We start from the raw sequence: 20,497 nt of genomic DNA, 5'->3' as shown, positions 1-20,497 counted from the left end.
TTTGAGATTTATATCTTCCACAAATTTACCTATAATCCTATATTGCCAATATTAATACCAGAGATTATTACATTTATTCATTAATTCATCATATATATTCCAGACATTGTTCTAAGCACTTGTAATATAGTGACTGAAAAGACAGATACAGTGGTCCCTGTCATCATAGGGATTAAAGTCTAAAATAGAAAAAATGATGACATATGTATAGTATCTATCCACATGACAAAACAGAGAACTAAAGCTCAAAGACATGATTTTCTTGGGTCATAAAGTCAGCCAGTAGCAAAGCATGCATGTCTGTAATCCTAGTATTTGGGAGGCTGAGACAGGAGAAGGCAATGAGGCTACCAGCAACTCATTGGGACCCTGTTTAAAAAAAAAAAAAAAAAAAAAAACAAAGAAATAAAAATGGCTGGGGATTTAGTTTGGAGGTAGAATGCCTCTGGATGCAATCCCCAGAACCACAAAAAAAAAAGTTCCAGAGGCTATAAGATATTAATGCTATGAAAGAATAAAAGAGAAATTCTGGTAAACACAATGCAACTAGTTGTGAAGAGAGTCATAAAATAGAAGCATAATAAAGAAATTTGGAAACATTAAAGACAATTTTCAGCCATGTGGAAACATCCAACCCAGAAAGTACAAAACCATTCGTTCATTGTTCCTAGTTGCAATTACACACAAAGAATATGGGCAGATTAATTTGAGTTAGTTTATATATACTCTATTAGAATTCTGTGATTTATTATCATTAATGACCAAACCAAAATTAAAAAGGTCTACAGAAATGAATACAATATGGTAAGATTTTCTTAAAAGGGGAAGGGCTTAAAAATAATTTTAAAAAAGATGATTAGTTCATCCTTGTTATTCGCTTCCTTAAAAACTTGGGTTTCAACTCATCTCTACTATTAGAAGATTTTTATAAAGCACCCCATTTCACCCATCATTCAATTGTAATTGCTCAGTGAGTTTCATTGTTTCTCTATTTCCTAAAATACACAGCTCCACTCCCCTAAGTGTCAGTTAAGGCACTCTGAAATATGGCTCCACTACAGTTGTGCACAATCTCTTTCCAAACTAGCCAGCTCATTTTTCCCAACAGAGCAGAAGTTTTATGCACTACGTGATTTTGTACTTCCTTATCTGAAATTCAGTTTTCCTAATATTAGCTTATTTGTCTTGTTCCCATTATTCAAGACTCCCCTTAAAACCAACCTAGGCAGAGCACCATGGCTCTTGAGGATCTCTAATCTCTGAAAGCTGGTGATTCCTCTGATCAGTTGGTAATAACAGTGACATCTTGCATTAATTTTCCATCAAAGCCCAATATTCTCTTCTACTTGGGAACAGAGAGAAGGCAGGAATTGTAGCAAATTCATTTTTGCAACTCAGTAACTAGAATGCCACTGACCTTCAATACTTTGGTGTTAAGGAATGAAGCATGCATATGGTAGGCATATGTGAAAATCCAACCACTTTGTTGTAGTTGCTTGACACAGTGACTTAAGAAGGCATTTGAAGATAACAACAATCAATTCCATGAGCATTTAGTGATGTCTGCTATAGATGTGGGGACTCCACATGTGCCGATGACTTGTCATCTCTAGTATCAGGGTCTCCTTTTACAAAAGAATGTCATGAAGCATTCCATAAAAGAATGAAATTATTTGAGCTGTACTTTAAAATAAATATTATTCTATATCTTCATATAAAATTTTAATAATTATCTGGGCATGGTGGAATATGCCTACAATACCAGTAGTTGGGAAGCTGAGGCAGGAGGATCTCAGGTTTGAGACCAGCCTCAGCAACTTAGCAAGACACTACCTCTAAAAAAAAGAATTAAATTGGTTGTTGTATAGCTTGAAGGTATAATGCCCCTGGGTTCAATTCCCCGTAGAAAAATAAACATCGGTGATAATTTAGCTCAGTTGTTCATGAACTTTGTTATGTATCACAATATTCTGAGGAGTTCAAAAAATTTTGATGCATAGAACCATGACAATTAAATAAAAATCTTTGTAATTGAAGGTCAATATTTTAACTCCCCAAATGATTCCAATGTGCAGCATTGTTGAAAGGAAATTTCAAATATAAGATTCTAGGGTAATTGGAGTAAGGGCCCAGATAATGTTGATGTGTCCCAAATCTTACAGTCAGTGGACCAACCCTTGTCACTCAATACAGACAGTATCAGTATCATCAGAAATGCTTTGGAAAGGCAGAATCTCCAGCTCCATCTGAAAATTACTGCTTCAAAATTTGTCCTTTAACAAGACTTCCAGGTGATAACTATGTACTTAATGTTTGAGGGGTACTGATAGAGAGCAGTAGTTCCCAAAGTGTGAACTTGTTACAAATGGATCTCCAGCACAACACCCCTAGCCTTCAAACTCAGAAACCCTGGGGGTAGTGTCCCCAAATCAGTAGCCTAACAAATCCTCCAGGTGATTAATATGCAATCTAAATTATGAGGAGCAACATAGAATAAATCAAGGTGCTTATACCTCACTGCACTTTACAATCATCTGGGTTATTTTAAAAATACTGGTGCCAGCGTTCTGTCCTTAGAGACTATGATTTTATTATTATATAATAAGTCCTAAGCATCATGAGTTTTAAAGGCTACCTAGGTGATTCTAATTTGAGAAAACATTCAAAGATCCTGTTTTGGAGAGTGTGGTTGTCTTCCTTTGCATTGGACACATAGGCCTTTCCCTGCTCAAATCACTGGCAGTGACAATGACTGAGAAAGATGATGTAATTCCAACCTTCAGAGGAAAACTCAAGTGCAGTGGGGTTAAGTATTACCTAGATTAAACTTTGATCAATTCTTTCAAAGATGAGAAAGCTGTGCCTAGGGCCTAAGAGAGTGCTGAAACGCATGCACTGACTTAGCAAGATCCGGTTTCAAAATAAAAAGTTAAACAGGGTTGAGGGTGTATCTCACATATAGAATGCCCCTGGGCTCACAAATATGCTTCAAAAGTGGCTTCATCCATAACATGCCAGATCTCTGCTTGAGTCCTCCCTTTTCCCTAAAATCATCCTTTCGCACACTTCAGCCAGTATATATTTCTGTTCAGACTTTTAAAAGCACTTCCTTCCATGAGGGTACATTTGACATTCTCCACTTCAAGCCCTTGCATATAATTCCCATTTTGCATAAACTATAGTTTCAAAGTGCTAAAACAACTACCCAAGTTTATATGGCTGGTAAGTGGAGAAATGCTTATCAATAGCCATGACTGTCTGTCTTTAAAGTCCTGTGGGTGATTTCATACCACTACATTGCTTCCTCGAGTGTGGGAAAGAGCCCTCGGTACATATTAAATCAACAATAAAAATTATGTCTTCTGCCAGCACCTAAGAGGGAGCAAGGAGAAACTCTTCAGGATATTTTTCAAGTTCCAACTATGATACTCTGAAGTGGGTTTAATAATGTTATACACACATATTTTGACACAGATAGGCATGTGTTCAATATTCTGCTACAGTGTCAGGGAAAGCAGATGCACTAAGTGCAGTCTCAGGAGACCTTAGCTGGATGCCTGCTCAGTACCACGCCATTGAGGCAGCTGAAGAAGGCATAATATATATATACTAGCGTATACATCCTACACAGCTCTAACTTCCCAAGTTAGTATAAAAAATAGGCAATTATATTATTTAAGGCCTTTAATGTTATTGTATAATAATGTACTATTTTCACAAAATGTTTTAATGCGTACACCAAACATACTGAAGAAAAATCCTCTCAAGTTCAATGTTTAACCCATCTAAAGTAAATGACCATATGTTTTATAATTAAATATTTTCTTTTTAATGCTTTTTGGAAGTTTTGTCAGAAGAGTGCATAGATGTGTGATTTATGGGAATGTTTGTTATGCATTGAAAATATTAATTAGAAAAGAGAAACTAAAGTTAATCTCTTTCAGAGATCCATTCCCACTGTGTGAGGGGAGATGTTTCAGACTTCATACTCAACTGGAAATACAAATGAAGATAAGGAGCTTCAGTATAAAGTGACTGTTGCAACTGAAGATGAATTCCTAAGACTTATGTACGTTAGAATAAAGTGAGTTGTGTGGGATTTTCTGAAATGGGGAACAGCAGTTGAGAGGGTGATCTAGAGAAAGGGGGATGGTTGAAAGAAGTTCTTCAGGACAAGGATGATTTTTTAGGAATATGAGGTTGATGACAATATTCTAAGTAAAAGGAATTAGCATGTGTGAAAGCACCATATATCAAAATGTGATATACCACTGACCTATATTATTACACATGCTTTCTGTAATTTCCCAAACCTATGTGAGATCACATATCTGTTTGGAATTAAGCCCTGACTCTCTTTAGGTAATAAATAAAAAAGGAATAGATTCTAAACATTTAAAATATTGGAGCCATGAATGGTAATCCCACCTATATTCTCAGTACTTTGGAGGCTGAGACAGGAGGATTGCAATTTTGAGCGCCCTCCTCAGCAAATAGGGAGATCCTGTTTCAAAATAAAAATAAATCGCGCTAGGAATGGAGCTTCTAGATGTAATGCCCCTGAGTTCAATCTTCAGCACCAAAGAAATGAAAGAAAGAATAAATGAATGAATAAATAAATTTAAAATGATTGTGGGAAGGTTGAATTTCATTCCCTAAAATGTACACTTTTACTATTGTATTAGGAGTCAGATAACTCATAGAACTAAGCTTGGCAGTCACAGAATAGAATTGCAACTTCACTCGCAAATATGAGCGCTATGCATTCTGGGAGTGGAGGCAGTTACCAGCTATTTGTACTGCCATGAAATAGAATTATTAGGAGGCCTTTTCAAAAGACAGATTGCTGGGCCCCAGCTTGAGAGTCGTTGATTTCGCATGTGGGTTATGGCAGAAAATGTGTATTTCTTTTTTTTTTTTTTTTTGGTTGTACTGGGGTTCCTGGAAGCCCTTCTACCTCCAGACTACACTCCCAGACCTATTTTTACATTTTTGTTTGGAAACAGGGTCTCCTAAGACAGCACACGCGGCTGGCTTCGAACCTGCGCGATCCACCTGTCTCTGCCTCCCAAGAGAAGGGATTGCAAGAGTGCGCCACCACGCCCGGCTGAAAATGTGTATTTCTAACAAGCTCCTAAGATGATGTTGATGATTCAGGTCAAGGGAGGACTTCAGTATCCTCCGGCATAAACACCTTCAAATCTTTTCACATAGCCATAGCTGTATAAAGCATCCTACCTCTGTTAAAATGGCCACTGTCTATGAGCTTTCTACAAATAAGGGTTTTCTCATTCTACCAACAAAATAACAACAGATGATACTTTTTAAGATTAACTGGGTTCCAGCCCTGTTTGAAGCACATTTCATTAATCAACCCACCTAATCTATACAATGCAAATCTATACTATGCAAATTCCATCACTAGAAAATGAAGAAACTGCCAGGCGTGGTGGTGCAGCTTGTAATCCCCGAGTTTGGGAGGCTGGGACAGGAGGATCATACAGGTTCGAAGCCAACCTCAGCTGGCTTAAAATAAAATATAAAATAGGTCTGAGAGGTAGAAGTCCCCCGGGCTCTATCCCCAGTACCACAAAAAAAAAAAAAAAAGAAGAAACTACGAAACTACGATATGGAAAGATTATAGCAGAAGATCTCAAGTCTGATGCCCTGAATTCAAACACTGGCTTTCTAAAGTATGTGTAAGGCTATGGGTTTTTGCACATGCCTTGACAATACCACATAGGGATTTGCAAAGTGAAGATAGTATGTCTGCTGACAAAATACCCTTCAGAACAAATAGTATTTAGAGAAATGGACATTGTCGATACACTTTTCAGATCATACATTCATTTCTATATGAAAATTAAAAGAAGGCCTATTGAAATCTTATTGATTCTCTCGTCCTCAAATTTCACACAACTCAAACTTGTATAAGTCAGAGAAAGTTTGACTTGTCCACGGCCAAAGTACCAGTCACCTCATAGGACCCGGAATAGACTAAAGACAACCTCAGCCCTGAACTCTTTCCAGAAAGCCAACTGGGTAAGTAACTATCATAAGACTCTTAACCACTTTGTATTCTGCCAATAAAATCGCTGATAAGTCATCATAGAGGAATCTGGAAAGAATGCAGTTTCAAATGGCTCATGTTATGCTTTACCGACCAGAAGTCTAAATGGGGCAGAAGTCTTATGAACTATTCAAGGAAATTACTGGCTCTTGTTCAAGCTATCCACAAATATCATTTGGAGGCACTGTCTTTAAAATTAAAATAGTCAAGCCAGGCATGGTGGTACACACCTGTGATCCAAGCACATGGGTATAGCAGGTTTGAGGACATCCTCAGAACCTGAGGCAACCTATCAAGTCCTTTTTTTAAAACAAAAAATAAAAACAGCTGGTGGTGTCATAGGTAGAATGCCCCTAGTTTCAATTTGTAGTAACACACACACACACACACACACACACACACACACACACACACACAAATAAACAGAGTAAATAAAAATATGTTTTAACAAATACGTGAAACTCCTTCTAAACACCAAAATGCCATATTTTTCAACATCAAAAAGCAATATTTTTGAGTTACTGAAAAAGTAAAATGAAAATAATTCATAAGTTAAGGCTGTTTATTAATAATGCTCTTGAAAACATAAGGTACTATAAGAGTAACAATATATGTATATCAAAGTATTGCTCAAGATTATAACCTTGCTCAAAGAAAATCGCCAGGATAACACAACTATTTCTCTCTTTGCCAACCCAAACTGTAGGCATGATTTCACACAAAGGAATTCATAACATTTTCATAAAACATAGATGGCACAAAAAATAATATCCCTATAATTGTATTTGGAATAACCCTCATGTTCCCATGGCTATTACGATGCATACACCTGTGCAGGTAAAGGGATGAACTCCTCGGCCAGAGAGACTTTGTTTCAGAGAGACTTTATAATTTAATTTGTATGTCCTGATAATAAGAGATACAAAATTTTCTTGATAATTTTCCCCGGATGGTGCTTCTGCTCAGAGTTTAGCAATACTAACTTCTGCTAGCTTTGGCTGTGTCTATATACTTGAGATTGGTGGTATCAAAACATCATATGTTTGGTATTGTATAGAAAACATAACTGGATGACTAAATTTTTTTCATTTCCAATTGGAATTCTGAAAATCAGACACAGATCATTTTAAAATGTTTCTTTCTACTGAACTTAAGATAAATTTAATATATTCATAAAATCTGAGGAAATGCTGTATTTGTAAGCAATTGTTGGAAACATACACTATTAGAAGTTTCAAGTCTTATCAAAAGATCTCAAGAAACAAATCTTAAATTTATTATAAGATACAAAAATGAAACAATGCATTACTAAAACAGAACAGGAGGACTTTAATCATAGTCTTAGAATGGGTAGTCTTTTTACATATGAAAGAAAAGCTGAGAGGATAAAACATGTTTAAAGGGAAACAGAATAGAATAAAGCATGGTAAAAAAAAATTCAAAGACAACAAAATGAGCAAAAGCTGCAAGTAATATGACAAAAAGCTAACTTTTTACATACAAACTATATTTCACAGAATCAAATATGAACAGAAGCCAGACATGGTGGTGCACACTTGTAATCCCAGTTCTTGTGAGGCTGAGACAGGACGATCACAGGCTCATGGCTGGCCTCAGCAACTTACTGAGGCTCTCCGCAACTTAGTGAGACCCTGTTTCAAAATGAAGAATAAGAGCCGGGCGTGGTGGTGCATGCTTGTAATCCCAGCATTCAGGAGGCTGAGACCAGAGGATCATGGTTCGCTGACAACCTCAGCTACTTAGTGAGGCCCTCTGCAACTCAGTGAGACCCTGTTTCAAAAATTAAGAATAAAAAATAGGAAAGGGGGTGTAGCTCAAAGGTCAAATGCCCCTGGGTTCCATCCCCAAACCCACAAAAAAAAAAAAAGAATAAAATAGGACTGGAGGTAGAGGTGGAAGTCAGGGATAAAATGCCTCTGAGGCAATCCCAAGCAACACACACACACACACACCCACACACACACACACACACACATTTAGAAAATCTGGGTATAATGGTGCTGCATGCCTAGAAACCCTGTACTTGGGAGGCTGAGACAGAAGGATAGCAGGTTCCAGCCAACCTTTAGCAACTTAGTAAGACCTTATTTCAAAATAAAAAATCAAAAGAACTGGTAGTGTAGCTCAATGGAACAATGCCCCTGTGTTCAACCCCCAGTACCATAAATAAATAAATATTACATATAAAAATAAATATGTAATACATATATATGTATATATATATGTGTATGTATATTATATATTATACACACCATAGGAAAAAAGTACACATGGCTTTTACAACATGTAAACAGGTTTTCAACTTAACTCTCAAAAATTTTTTAAATGAATGAATAAAGAATACATTATATATAAAATAAATAAACATATATATTGTGTGTATATATGTATATAATATATATATTATATATATATGTATGTATTACACACCCCATGGAAAAAGAAGTACAGATGGCTTTTACAACATGTAAGTAAGTGTTCAACTTAACTCACTGAAAGAAAAAATTTTAAAAATTATGGTAAACCCAATATTTAATAGTATTTTGTTGACTAGTAGATTGGGAAACAGACATTCTCAAAGGAGAGCAGCTGGATGATATATATCAAAATTAACAACGCACATCCCCTTGACCCAATAACTCTTGCCCCTCACTCTGAGGGATAATACAGCAAGGACTAGAGTATCTCCAGTCTGAGCACTGCACTCTCTCACCAGGCAGCCCATTCTATAGTGAAAGGATTCTCAACTCCCTCCTCTTCCCCAGAGGAGAAGAGAACAATGAATTTGCTTACAATATCTTCATTGTTTCCTTTCCAGCATTTTTAACCTCTTCAAATGTATCTTCTATGGTAACTCATGGAGTAGAAATAATTAGCCTTTTAATTTTATGTAAAATATTCCTATTAATATCCTCCAAACTGCAATTGTCTTTGTACTCGTGTTCCAACACAGTTCTGCATTTTCTGTTATCATTACATTTGTAGAGATTCTTATCTGTTACTGCTGACAAGCCCATTTGTATTTGTACTCAATTACATACAATTATTCTTTTCTTCATGAACAAAGAAACAGGTGTCTTTATCAATTCTGTGCAACAGAGCCCGGTAAAGTTGGTCCAGCCTCATGATGTCTAGTGAACCAAACAACACATTTCTGACAGATGCTCATAGTAGCAACGTTTTTTTTTTTGTTTTTTTTTTTATTGAACAATCAAATGCTTTTCCTCTCCACCCACACCAAGTAGAGAATAAAAAGGACTGTTAACTACTTTGAGGCTTATAATTTTTCTATTAAAAACACCAATAGAATTTAAATATCACTGATATTTTTGCTCCTGATATTCACTCAGGAAAAGTATATATAAAAATTATTTGTTTTTACTTGAATTTTTAAATAAAATATGCAGGGAGAGAGTCAGAAAAAAGTCAATTAGTTGATAAAGGTAAAATCTGAATAAAGGCACTCTAAGTGTTCATGTCCTGGTTTTGATAATTGTACTGTTGTTATGTAAAACTGTTGTACTCTTGTTATGTTAAATTAGAGGAAGCTGGGTGAAGAAGAGTATAAAGGGGCTTGCTCTATTGCTTTGTTATTTTTTCTGTACTCTAAAATGATTTCAAAAGAAAAAGTTAAAAAACAGGTGAGTGGGTAGAAGTATTTAGTCAATGACCTAGAAAAACTTCTGCACATATTCACAAGAACACATTCATCCATTTCATTTGAGTTTTTACTAGGTATGAGAGAACATTCTAAATACGCATGAACCATCAAAACCAAAGCTCTTTGCTTGTAGAACTTAGATTCGTCTGGGGAAAAGAATATATATATATATATCAAGTGGTGATAGGAGTTTGGAACAGAAGTAACATGGGTGCTATAGTTTGCATCTAGAATGTTCCCCAAAGACTCATGTATTGACAGCTCGGTCCCCAGCATGAAACTACTGGAGGCACATGAAACCTTAAAAAAGTGGTGCCAAGAGGCGGGTCTTTCAGCCATTGGTAATGTGCCTGCAAGAGGATTGTGGGACTCCAGCCCTTCCCACTCTCTTTTACATCCCAGCCAAGAGGTGATCAGGCCTCCTCTGCCATGCACTCCCATCACAATGAACATCTCAGGCCCCAAACAACAGGGCTAATAAGTCATGGTCTGAAACTCTCAAAATTGTAAGCCAAAATAAACCTTCCTTTTTTTTTTTTAACCTGACTTATTATAAGCATTTGCTATAGTAATGGGAAGCTTACTAACAAATGGTAGGGATATCAGAACAAAGAGTAACAGATGAGATTTGTATAATTTTGTAAAGGTTGTCAAGGAAGATGTCTTCAAAATCTATAAGAAAAATTTATTGACACTATTTGTAATTGCCTTAAAATAGAAATTTAAGTAATTCACCAGAAAATAGGATAAGCACATATGTTCGTTCATGTTCATACAGTGTAATATTTTGTACAACTAAATTAGATAAGGCAAATAGATTACCTATATAGACCTCACAACTATAATATTAAAGAGGAAAAGTACACTATATATATGTGTGAGTGTACACTATGTGTGTGTATGTATATATATATATATATATATATATATATGAATGATAAGGCTATATATCTTACAAAAAGTTTAAAAATGTTCAAAACAATACTATAAATGGTTTAAGTATCCACATTTATATCAAAAGATATATATTATAAAGCTTTATGGAAATAAGAAAACCCAAATATAGGACAGTTATTAAGTCTAATAGTCAAAGAAAAGATTACATCAGAGAACACACAGGAGGTTTGCGGGAATTTAAACTATGCTAAGTGAGATTAGTCAGACACAAAAAGTGAAAGGGCAGATGTTCTCCCTCATATGTCTGGAAGCAAGGGAAAAATTGGGACAAGAAGAAACCCCCAGACAAAAGAGGAGCAACCTCAATTACGTGAAGAAGGGGACCTAATGAGGGAGATGGGAAGAAGGAAGAGGGAAAGACCTCAATGGTCATGATGTACATATACATAATTATCAAAGTCAATTACTGTGTTGAGCACAGGAAGGAGAGGAGGGAGAGAGAATAGGGCAGGAGCTGGGGGAGGCTCAGTGAGTACTGTGTGCATGTATGACTCTATCACCCTGAACTTCAACATGATGTATAATTACAGCGCACCATAAAAAAGAAAATAAAAATATTAAAAATAAATTTTAATTAACTTTCACACCATAGCAGGTATACAGATGAGTCTCTATTGCTCTTTGTATTTTGTAAATCTAAATGATTTTAATAAAAATTTATCAAAAGGTTTGTGCAGTAAACCGGGCATGGTTGCGCACACTTGTTATCCCTGCACTTGGGAGGCTGAGACAGGAGGATCGCACAGGTTCGAAGCCAGCCTCAGCTACCTAGTGAGGCTCTTAGCAACTTAGTGAGACCCTGTTTTCAAATAAAGTATAAAATAGGTCTGGGAGGTAGAAAAGCCCCTGGGTTGCATCCCCAGTACCACAAAAAATAAAAAATTAAAAAAATTAAAAAGTGTGTGCAGTAGTTCATCTTGGTAAAAAAAAAAAAGTTTAAATTTGAGTTTAAACCCATAAAAGTCCTTGACAAACTGCATTGCCATCATCCGCATGGTGTGAGTATGTGCTATAGGTATGCATCAGCTATTATGCTGATAACAATGAATGTGTGTATGTATATGCAGTCATGGATTTACTCTAGTGATTGACTCAGCATCAGTAGAGAAAGTGCTTTCAATTAGTTTTCGAGAAACAGTGAAGGAAAGATTAGTGTTCATTTAATCCCATCCCTGTGCTCCTCTCCTGTTGCTTCTGCCCCATGTTATGTTCCTCCTGCGCCTCCTATAGGACAGGTGGCTGCATTAAGGTAGAGTTCTGTCGCACTAAGTATGGCTATTTGTCTTACTCAGAGATCAAATCTGTCTTCATCAACTTATAATCATTTACTTTTTTTAAAAGCTGTGTGGATGGTGCTGATGAATTATAATGACATACTATTATCTCCAATCACCTCAATTGATAAAACGAAGGAGGAGGAGGAGGAGGAGGAGGAGGAGGAGGAGGAGGAGGAGGAGGAGGAGGAGCAGCAGCAGCAGCAGCAGCAGCAGCAGCAGCAGCAAGCTGGGCATGGTGGCACATGCCTATAATCTCTGTACTTGGGAGGTAGAAACAGGAGCAAGACCAGCCTCAGCAACCCCTAGAAAGACCATTAGTACCTTAGCAAGAACCTATTTCAAAGTTAAAAAAAAAAAAAAAGACCTAGGGTTGTATCTCAAAGGTAGAATGGCTCTGAGTTCAATCCCCAGTACTGTAATAAAAAAGGAAAAGAAAAAGGAAGGAAACCATCTAGGGATTTTTCTTTTTATACTTGAAGCCGCCCTAAATTGACATTCAAGTATAGATACAATAGATGACACTCCCATATAGAGAGAAGAGCACCCTTGTTCTTCTACACTGAATTGAAAACTTGAATCATTTAGAGAACATATTCACATAAATACAAACCAACAATGCAGACCACAATAAGCTAATCAGCGACTCTGCCAAAAACTGAGAACAGAAAAACTTGGATGAAATTCTCCATAATAATTCTTTTCTTTAGTGTAATTCATATTTTGTTATGTACAAGATTAAATGAACAAAGAGAATTTAGAAAGGGCAGACAAAAGTATCTTGATACCTTAAGGATTTTAAAGCCTTTCTCAAATATATATTATTGATTTTAGGGATAGATATATCACTACAAAATATCTCGTTTCCTACTTACTTTAGTTTAGTAGTTTTTCAGTTTGACAACAAAACCACATCCATCAAAATTACAATTTAATTGGACAGATATTTAATGAACCTTTACTGGGTGTCCAACACTAAAGACATAGCAGCGAATATAGACAGACAAGCTTTAGGAAAATATGTGGCACCCTGAATAATTTTAAAATAACACAAATTTACTTTAGGGCATCCACATACTACTTATGAAAAAGATGAAAATTAAGAAACGATCATTCTTGCCGGGCATGGTGGCACACGCTTGTAATCCCCGCGCTTGGGAGGCAGAGACAGGAGGATCGTGGAGGTTGGAAGCCAGCCGCATGCGCTGGCTTAGGAGACCCTGTTTCCAAATTTAAAAAAAAAAAAAAAAAAAACATGTAAAAATAGGTCTGGGAGTGTAGCCCGGAGGTAGAAGGGCTTCCAGGAACCCCAGTACCACCAAAAAAAAAAAAAAAAAAAAAAGAAACGATCATTCTTGCCTTTAAAGCTTATATCTGAAATTTTTCTAAATGAAAATACACTGTCATACCTTGATTGTATTTAATTACCGAACCTGACAACTCTAAAATTAAATTACTTAAAAACTAATTCTTGGAATATTGTTATTAATTTTTAATAATGGGCAGTTTTAATTCAAAAGCTATTTTTTAAATTCCATGTCAAGTCTACCAGTACTTATTATCTTTTTACAATTATATATGCTGTAAAAACACCATGACAATATGTAAATATATATTTTTTTTAGTTTGACATTTTACCAAAATGAAATAACATATAATATGTGTGTGAAATAGTTTTTATCTGCTAGAAAATATGTTCTTAAAATTACTACTCTTTCTTTCTTTCTTTTTTGGGGATACTGGTAATGGAAACCAGGGGCATTGTGCCTCCAAGCTACACCCCAGCCCTATTTTTTTAGTCTTTTTATTTTTGAAACAGGGTCTTACTGAGTTGCAAAGGATCTTGCTAAGCAGCTGAGGCTGTCTTAGAACCGTGATCCTCCAGTCTCAGCCTCCTGAATGCTGGGATTACAAGCGTGCACCACCACGACTGGCTCTACTTGTTCATTATTAGATCCAGGAGTTAAACACCAACTTGTGCTGGAAAGTCTATATTGTTCTGACAAGCACTATGGCCCTGACAAAAACCCTTGCAATGGGAAGAAATTCTCGTCTTATTGATGAGTTACAATGCCTTCAAGCCTCCTATCTTCTCATTTCGTACATAAACTTTCTCCCATACTGCCCCTTTGGTGCAGAAAATCCATAGCAAGGAGGATAAGGAAAAGATACTACTTCTTTAATAGTTAAGTTGTTCAAAAGTCAGCCTGGCCATGTTTTATGTGTAAGGTACAGTGGGGGGGGCATCCATTTGATTTGTAATGGGATTGCAGGAAGCCAGTGCTCCTTACTGTAGTCGCTGTTTTCGTCCTTGGTCCCATCAATGGTCCCATCTGGGTGCATCTGCAGGAAATATCCCTGCTGGCTGAATAACCTTGTCACAATTCCTTTCAGCTGGGGTTCTGAAAAACAAAATGAAATAATTACTCAAATTTTAATTTTAATTTTGTTTATAGAAATGCACACTTGCAAATTATTAAACACCCTGGCATAAATTAAAATGAGTATTTTATGGGGTCAGTTTAGTAACTACATATATATATATATATACATATATATATATATGTATATATATATTCTTTTTATTCCCTTCAAGAAGCAGAACCATAATACTTAGCAGCAATAAATCAAATGTAAATAAATAAAAGCTAATTATGATTAGCAAAATACTGAGGAATGCAAAAAACTGAGTTACATTCTCTCCCTCACACATCTGGCACCTGGCTGCAAGATATCACCAAGTTTATGATCCTGTGCCACAGTCACCATTTGGGCCAAAATGCTACTATATTTTTTTTTAGGATTCTGTAATTCATAATCAGACCCTGGATGTATTCTATTTCTGCTGGTTGTCAACTATCCATCAGAAACTCCTGGGTTTTGGAACTTTGATATTTTCAACCAGAAAGAATAGATTAGCTGAGAACCATGGACAGAAACAAACCTCTCAGGGCATAAGATATCACCAGAAAATATATGGAAAAACATATTTCACCTTTACTAAACATTTACCAAGGAGGAACCCAGTTCTGCAAAGTAATTTCTCCAAGTTCATATACATTTATACTGATTTAAGTATTTCAAACTTTTATATTATCTACAAACTAGTTTTGTATACTGTCTTTGGGATTTTTTGTATGCCAGCTAATAATTTAAGGCTTTCTCATAGAAGACACTGGCTGCCAGGGTGGATCTAAGTCTCCACTGCATCACTAGCTTTTGTCTAGTTTGGGGCAAAAATTATTCCATTGCATTTATAACCCTAAATTCCATGGAATAATTTTCATTAAATTCATTTTAAAATTTCATTTAAAAAATGAAGCAAAAAATGTGCTACTACTGGTGGTAAAAAAAATAAAGCAAAGATAAAAATCATGTGATTACTGACATAGTAATATGGAATCCTTAGAAGGATAAACACTGTCAATTTCATCTTTTGCCCACTTATTCAATTGATGTTTACTATGAATTTCTTTTTTTCTGTCAGGCTATATGATAAGCATGGTATGTTATATGCTGCATAGGTTCATCAATGTTTAGGTCTAAAAGAAATTCTAGTTAAGGGCTGAATGTACTTAGCACTGTGGAGATGGCCCTGTCCCTTAATATAAGTCTACATTTGGGTTTCTGCACATTGCACTTCATCACACATACTGGAGAATATGAGACAATGCCAGTATCATCATGTCTTCTTCAAAGCTGCTCGATGAAGTGAAAGAGATGCCAAGAAAGTTGTGAATGCAGAAAAAGAATAGTGAAATATGAACTGAACTGGAAATTGGGCATTCTGCTGAAAGGCTCTCTATTATCCTTTTGTGTTAAATTCAACTTACTTAATTTGTAGGATTTGTTTTCCTCATCAAAGAAATACAGAAGTTAAACTAAAGGATCTTTAGGTCCCTTTCATGTGTTTCTATTCACTTTGAGCTCATTAGAATCTTCAGCTCTGAGTGGTAGCAGAATTGGAATAATGAATTCATCTCCAATGCTTTCCTTCCACAGACCCACCCAAGCCCACCCACAGTCAGCTCTAGATTTGGAGTAAGAAGAACCAGCTTTGAACCCCAGTTGCCTTAGGGGTCCTAAGCAGGTCATTGGACCTTTGGGCTGGGTCTCCATTTTTCTATCACTATAATGAGAAAAAAATAACCCCTACCTAATTTTAATAATTAAGAACTTCAAATAAATAATGATGTGATGATATAAACTAAAAGACCCACAAAAATATAAATCCACATAAAGGTCTAATATTTCTACTGTGAATATCAAGGAAAGAGTATAAATTAGATGAAGGGAACACCTCTGGAGCAAACACTATGTTCCTTAATTTCTGTTTTAGTAAAATACTGAGCCAGGCATGGTGGTGCACACTTGTAATCCCAGCATTTGGGAGACTGAGACAGGAGGATCGAGGTTCAAAGACAGCCTCAGCTCCTACTTAACGAGGCCCTTTGCAACACAGTAAGACCTTGTTTCAAAAATAAAAAATAAAAAATAGAGCTGGGGGTGTAGCTCAGGGGTAGAATGCCCCTGGGTTCCATTCCCAGTACTGCAAAAAAAAAACACAAAAACTGATTGAGCTACTAATGTACACAGTGAACTAAGAGTAGAGGAGAAAAGGTGAGAGAAATAACGAAAGATAAAATCATCTCTTAATTCATCTTTTACTTCTAATAAGCTTAGGGTCACTTGAAGAAGTCATGTTTTGTTGGTAACAAAATGCAGGGCAGCTTAGTCATTAAGGCCTGCAAATGATTGTTTATTTTCTTCAGGCTTCTCTGTGTACCTGTAATTAAACACTTCTTTTGCCATGGTGAAACTATCCCCCTGATGGGACTCTGAGAGTTCAGGTTGGTAACTCCCGTTCAGGCTAATGAGCACCAGACTTTTATACCAACCCCCACTGCTGAGAGTCGTGCCAGAAGTGCAGAGTCTAAGTCTTAATTATGCGTTGATTTATGCAAGCGAATGCCCTACACTATAGAAGTTTTATGGGAGACCTGACTCTCCATTGAAAAAAATACCTGGAACCCAGGATGGGTCAATGAAAGCCATGTAGCCTGCCTGATGGGCCAGCACACCATTCCCATCTATCAATCCTAACAACCTTTCCAGGCTCAGCTCAAGATCACCTCCTCCATGAAGGCTGGCTGGCATAAGTGAGTATCTCCTTTAAGATAAAGAGAGAAAAAAATGTTTTACAATATTGTAAAGAAAGGGGCTAGAAACATGAGACTATTTTTAATGTATCTAGCATTTTGCATCCTGGGCATGTTAAAACACACACACACACACACACACACACACACACACACACACACACACTATTTGTCAGACTCTGCTTAGGGACATAAGGGATGAAATAAACCTGTTTTTCCCAAAGGAGCACCCAGTCTAAAGCACAGAACATATATATATATATATATATATATATATATATATATATATATATATATATGTATGTTATTAGAGAAGGGCCATTGTTAAATGAAGGGTGCAGAGCCGCATGATGGCCCACAGAACAAGTTAGGCAGACACTTCATCTGTCACTAGAGGAAGATCTAATCTTCCTAAGCACAAAACCTAGAGGGAGGCATTCCAGGAAGAGAGGCAGATTCTGGGAACAATGCAGAGTCTGGTACAGATAGGATATAGGGTAAAGGTTCTCAAATGCTGACATATGAGTACCTGGTCTCAACATATGTTCATGGACCCACAGTAAAATTCATTATATTTAGTCAATGAAGTAAGTGATTTATTCAACTATTTTTTTCAATTTATATTACTCTTTCTGATTCTAACAGTTTTTCTGTTCTCTTAAAGAAATGATGACTATATTGTGAGACAGCGGGGAGGAGAGGTTGGTTTGTTACCTTTTCTGCTCTAAAGTGGTGTGGCAAATACTGCTAGCATTTAACTCAAATCCATTTCCTCCTTTTCCTGGGCACCCAGCTAGACCATATGTCCTAGCCTCCCTTGCAATTAGGCTTGGCAGATGAATGGTTGTCATATGGAATGCAAGTGGAAGTGATGTGTGCCATTTTCAGGCCAACCCTTTTGAAAGCAAACATTCTCCTCCACATTCGCTTTTCCTTAATTCTGTCTGGATTAAGATGACAAAGCCCTAGGGGGTGTCCAGGCAACAGAACTAAAGAAGGCTGGGTCCCTGAATACCTGCTTGGAGAAAGGACCACAGCCGTCAAAACAACCACCTTGGACAGCTATGTGGGTAGAGAAATGCTTCCATTGGCTGGATAGAGAAATACTTCCATTGGCTGTGCATGCTGGCTTCCTTCCAAAGAGTACAGTATGGAAAGGGAGGGAAAAGAAGGGAAGGTGTAATTTTACAGTGGAGAAACCTGACAAGCCCAACATTACCTCACCCAGATTGCCAGGTTAGCATAGGGAGCCATAGACCCTGCTGATAGATGTGCCCTTGTTGTGATGGAATGAGGATAGCACTTTACCTCTATGATCTTCTTCACAAACACAACCAATCTCTAATTTTAAGGAGAACACCAGACAAATGCCAATGAAATGATATCTATATAATATGCAATGAGCACTCCTCAAAACTGTCAAGGTCATGGAAGAAAAGGAAACCAAGATAATGTCACAGACCAGAGCAATCTAAGGAGACATGACAACTACACATAAGGTATCTTGGATGGGATCCTGGAACTGAAAAAAGAACATTAGGTAATACACAAAGGAAATCTGAAAAAACTGTAGGTGTCAGTTAATCATGTATCAATACTGATTCTCAATTATGACAAATGTAATATACTAATGTAAGATGTTAGTGTGTGAAATTGCATAAGGTATACGGAAATTATATTATCTTAACTTCCCTGTAAATTAAAAACCACTATAAGTTAGAGGTTATTAAAATAAAATCATAGCCAAAAATAAAAGGAAAAAAACTTTACCCTGAAAGAGACCAAATGAGAAGGAAGAAATAAGGACAGATAAAAATCCAATGTTAAACTCTGCTTCCCTTGAGAGTAACAAAGTAATCTGAACAAAAAAGTTTAAAATCCCAGCCACTCAGAAAATCCAACACCTGTGGGAGCTTTCTAGACATTCCTGCTGGCTTGACTTGTAGTGCTGCAGAGCAGTGACCTAAGTACACAATGGAAAACCAGAACAGAATCCACCTCAGGGATCTGACCACTCATCTCAGAATGAATACTAGATCAGAGAAAATAGAATTTACTCTAGAAATGGACAAAACCTTGGAATCCAACACTGTCCTCCATCAATTTCAAAGATAAAAAAAAATCCAACCTACCAACAAACAAACTGAGGCTCAGAGTAAATGTTTAGTCTGAAGTCACCTAGCAGACACACCGATAATCTAGGACAAGATTCATTTTCTATATAATGAAGAGGCATCTTTCTTTCCTCTCCAAAGAGCAGGGAAGACATGATCTCTATCTTGTACACACTGGTGAGGAGGATGAAAAACAAGAAGTCAGAGGAGAAAGAGGAAGAAGAGGAGGAGCACCTAGTGGTGCATCATATATTAGAATGTAAGGGTGATGAAAAGGTTATAGAAAACTGCCCAGTAAATACGTGTATATATAATATGACACTAAAATTGGAATATATTTAGCTAGGGCCAGCTTATTCAAAATTTATACCCAAAGCTTAGCAAAAGATCACCATGTAAAACTCTATTTTTTTTTCGCGGTACTGGGGTTGAAACCCAGAGGCATTCGACCTCCGAGCTATACCCCCTGCCCTATTTTTTATTCTTTATTTTGAAACCGGGTCTCACTGAGTTGCAGAGAGCCTCACTAAGTAGCTGAGGCCGTCTAGAAACTGTAATCCTCTGGGTCTCAGCCTCCCGAATGCTGGGATTACAAGCGTGCGCCACCACGCCCAGCTTAGCCCTATTTTTTATTATTTATTTTGAAACAGGGTCTCACTGAGTTGCAAGTTACTCGATTAGTAGCTAACGTCCTCAAACCATGATCCTCCTGTCTCAGCCTCCCAAATGCTGGGTTTACAAGCATGACCCATCACACCTGTCTTGTAAAACTCTATTCTAAAATGAAACTATAACAGTAATGCACACTTTGTAGTAAAGGCCATCACTACAGAATTAATAATTCTCACTTCCATAGCAATTGAATATTTTGAACACATCACCTAGGTACTAAGCACTGACTTGATGATTTTATTAGGATTTTATTTACTACTCCCAAAACTGAATGTGTGAGGAAATCTTTTCTCATGTTTGCAGATGAGATTATTGATATTCAGAAAAGTGACATCATTTACCCAAGGTTCCAAAGCTATAAGTGAAGAGTCTGGTCTAGCTGAAGGCTATGGTCCTCACCACTCTCTAGTACTGCTCAGGCACTTTAAGAAGGACACTGGTAAAACTGGACCATATCCAGAGAAAAGAGAAACAAATAAAGAGGATACAAAGGACTGTCATATGAAGAATGGCTGAATGCACAGCTGATATGCAGCCCAGAGAAGGGAGGACCCAGGGGGGCAGGAGAG

At 36.8% G+C, this 20,497-nt stretch overlaps 1 protein-coding gene across 1 annotated transcript in view; it reads right to left on the bottom strand.

Annotated features, from left to right (window-relative positions):
• Positions 1-14,185: 14,185 nt before the first annotated feature.
• Positions 14,186-20,497, bottom strand: part of LOC308263540 (fibroblast growth factor 12-like) — a gene marked incomplete at both ends in the record, with an annotated part of 50,368 nt that continues 44,056 nt past the window's right edge. The window contains one exon of the mRNA XM_080696548.1: positions 14,186-14,385. Within this exon, the coding sequence (XP_080552674.1) occupies positions 14,186-14,385 (200 nt within the window). The remainder of the gene's footprint in view (positions 14,386-20,497) is intronic.

Source organism: Muscardinus avellanarius (genome assembly GCF_963383645.1).
Source record: "Muscardinus avellanarius genome assembly, chromosome: 5".
NCBI classification, from domain to species: domain Eukaryota; kingdom Metazoa; phylum Chordata; class Mammalia; order Rodentia; family Gliridae; genus Muscardinus; species Muscardinus avellanarius.
Note: the sequence above shows the minus strand (reverse complement) of the source record. Positions and strands in the feature narration are given on the sequence as shown.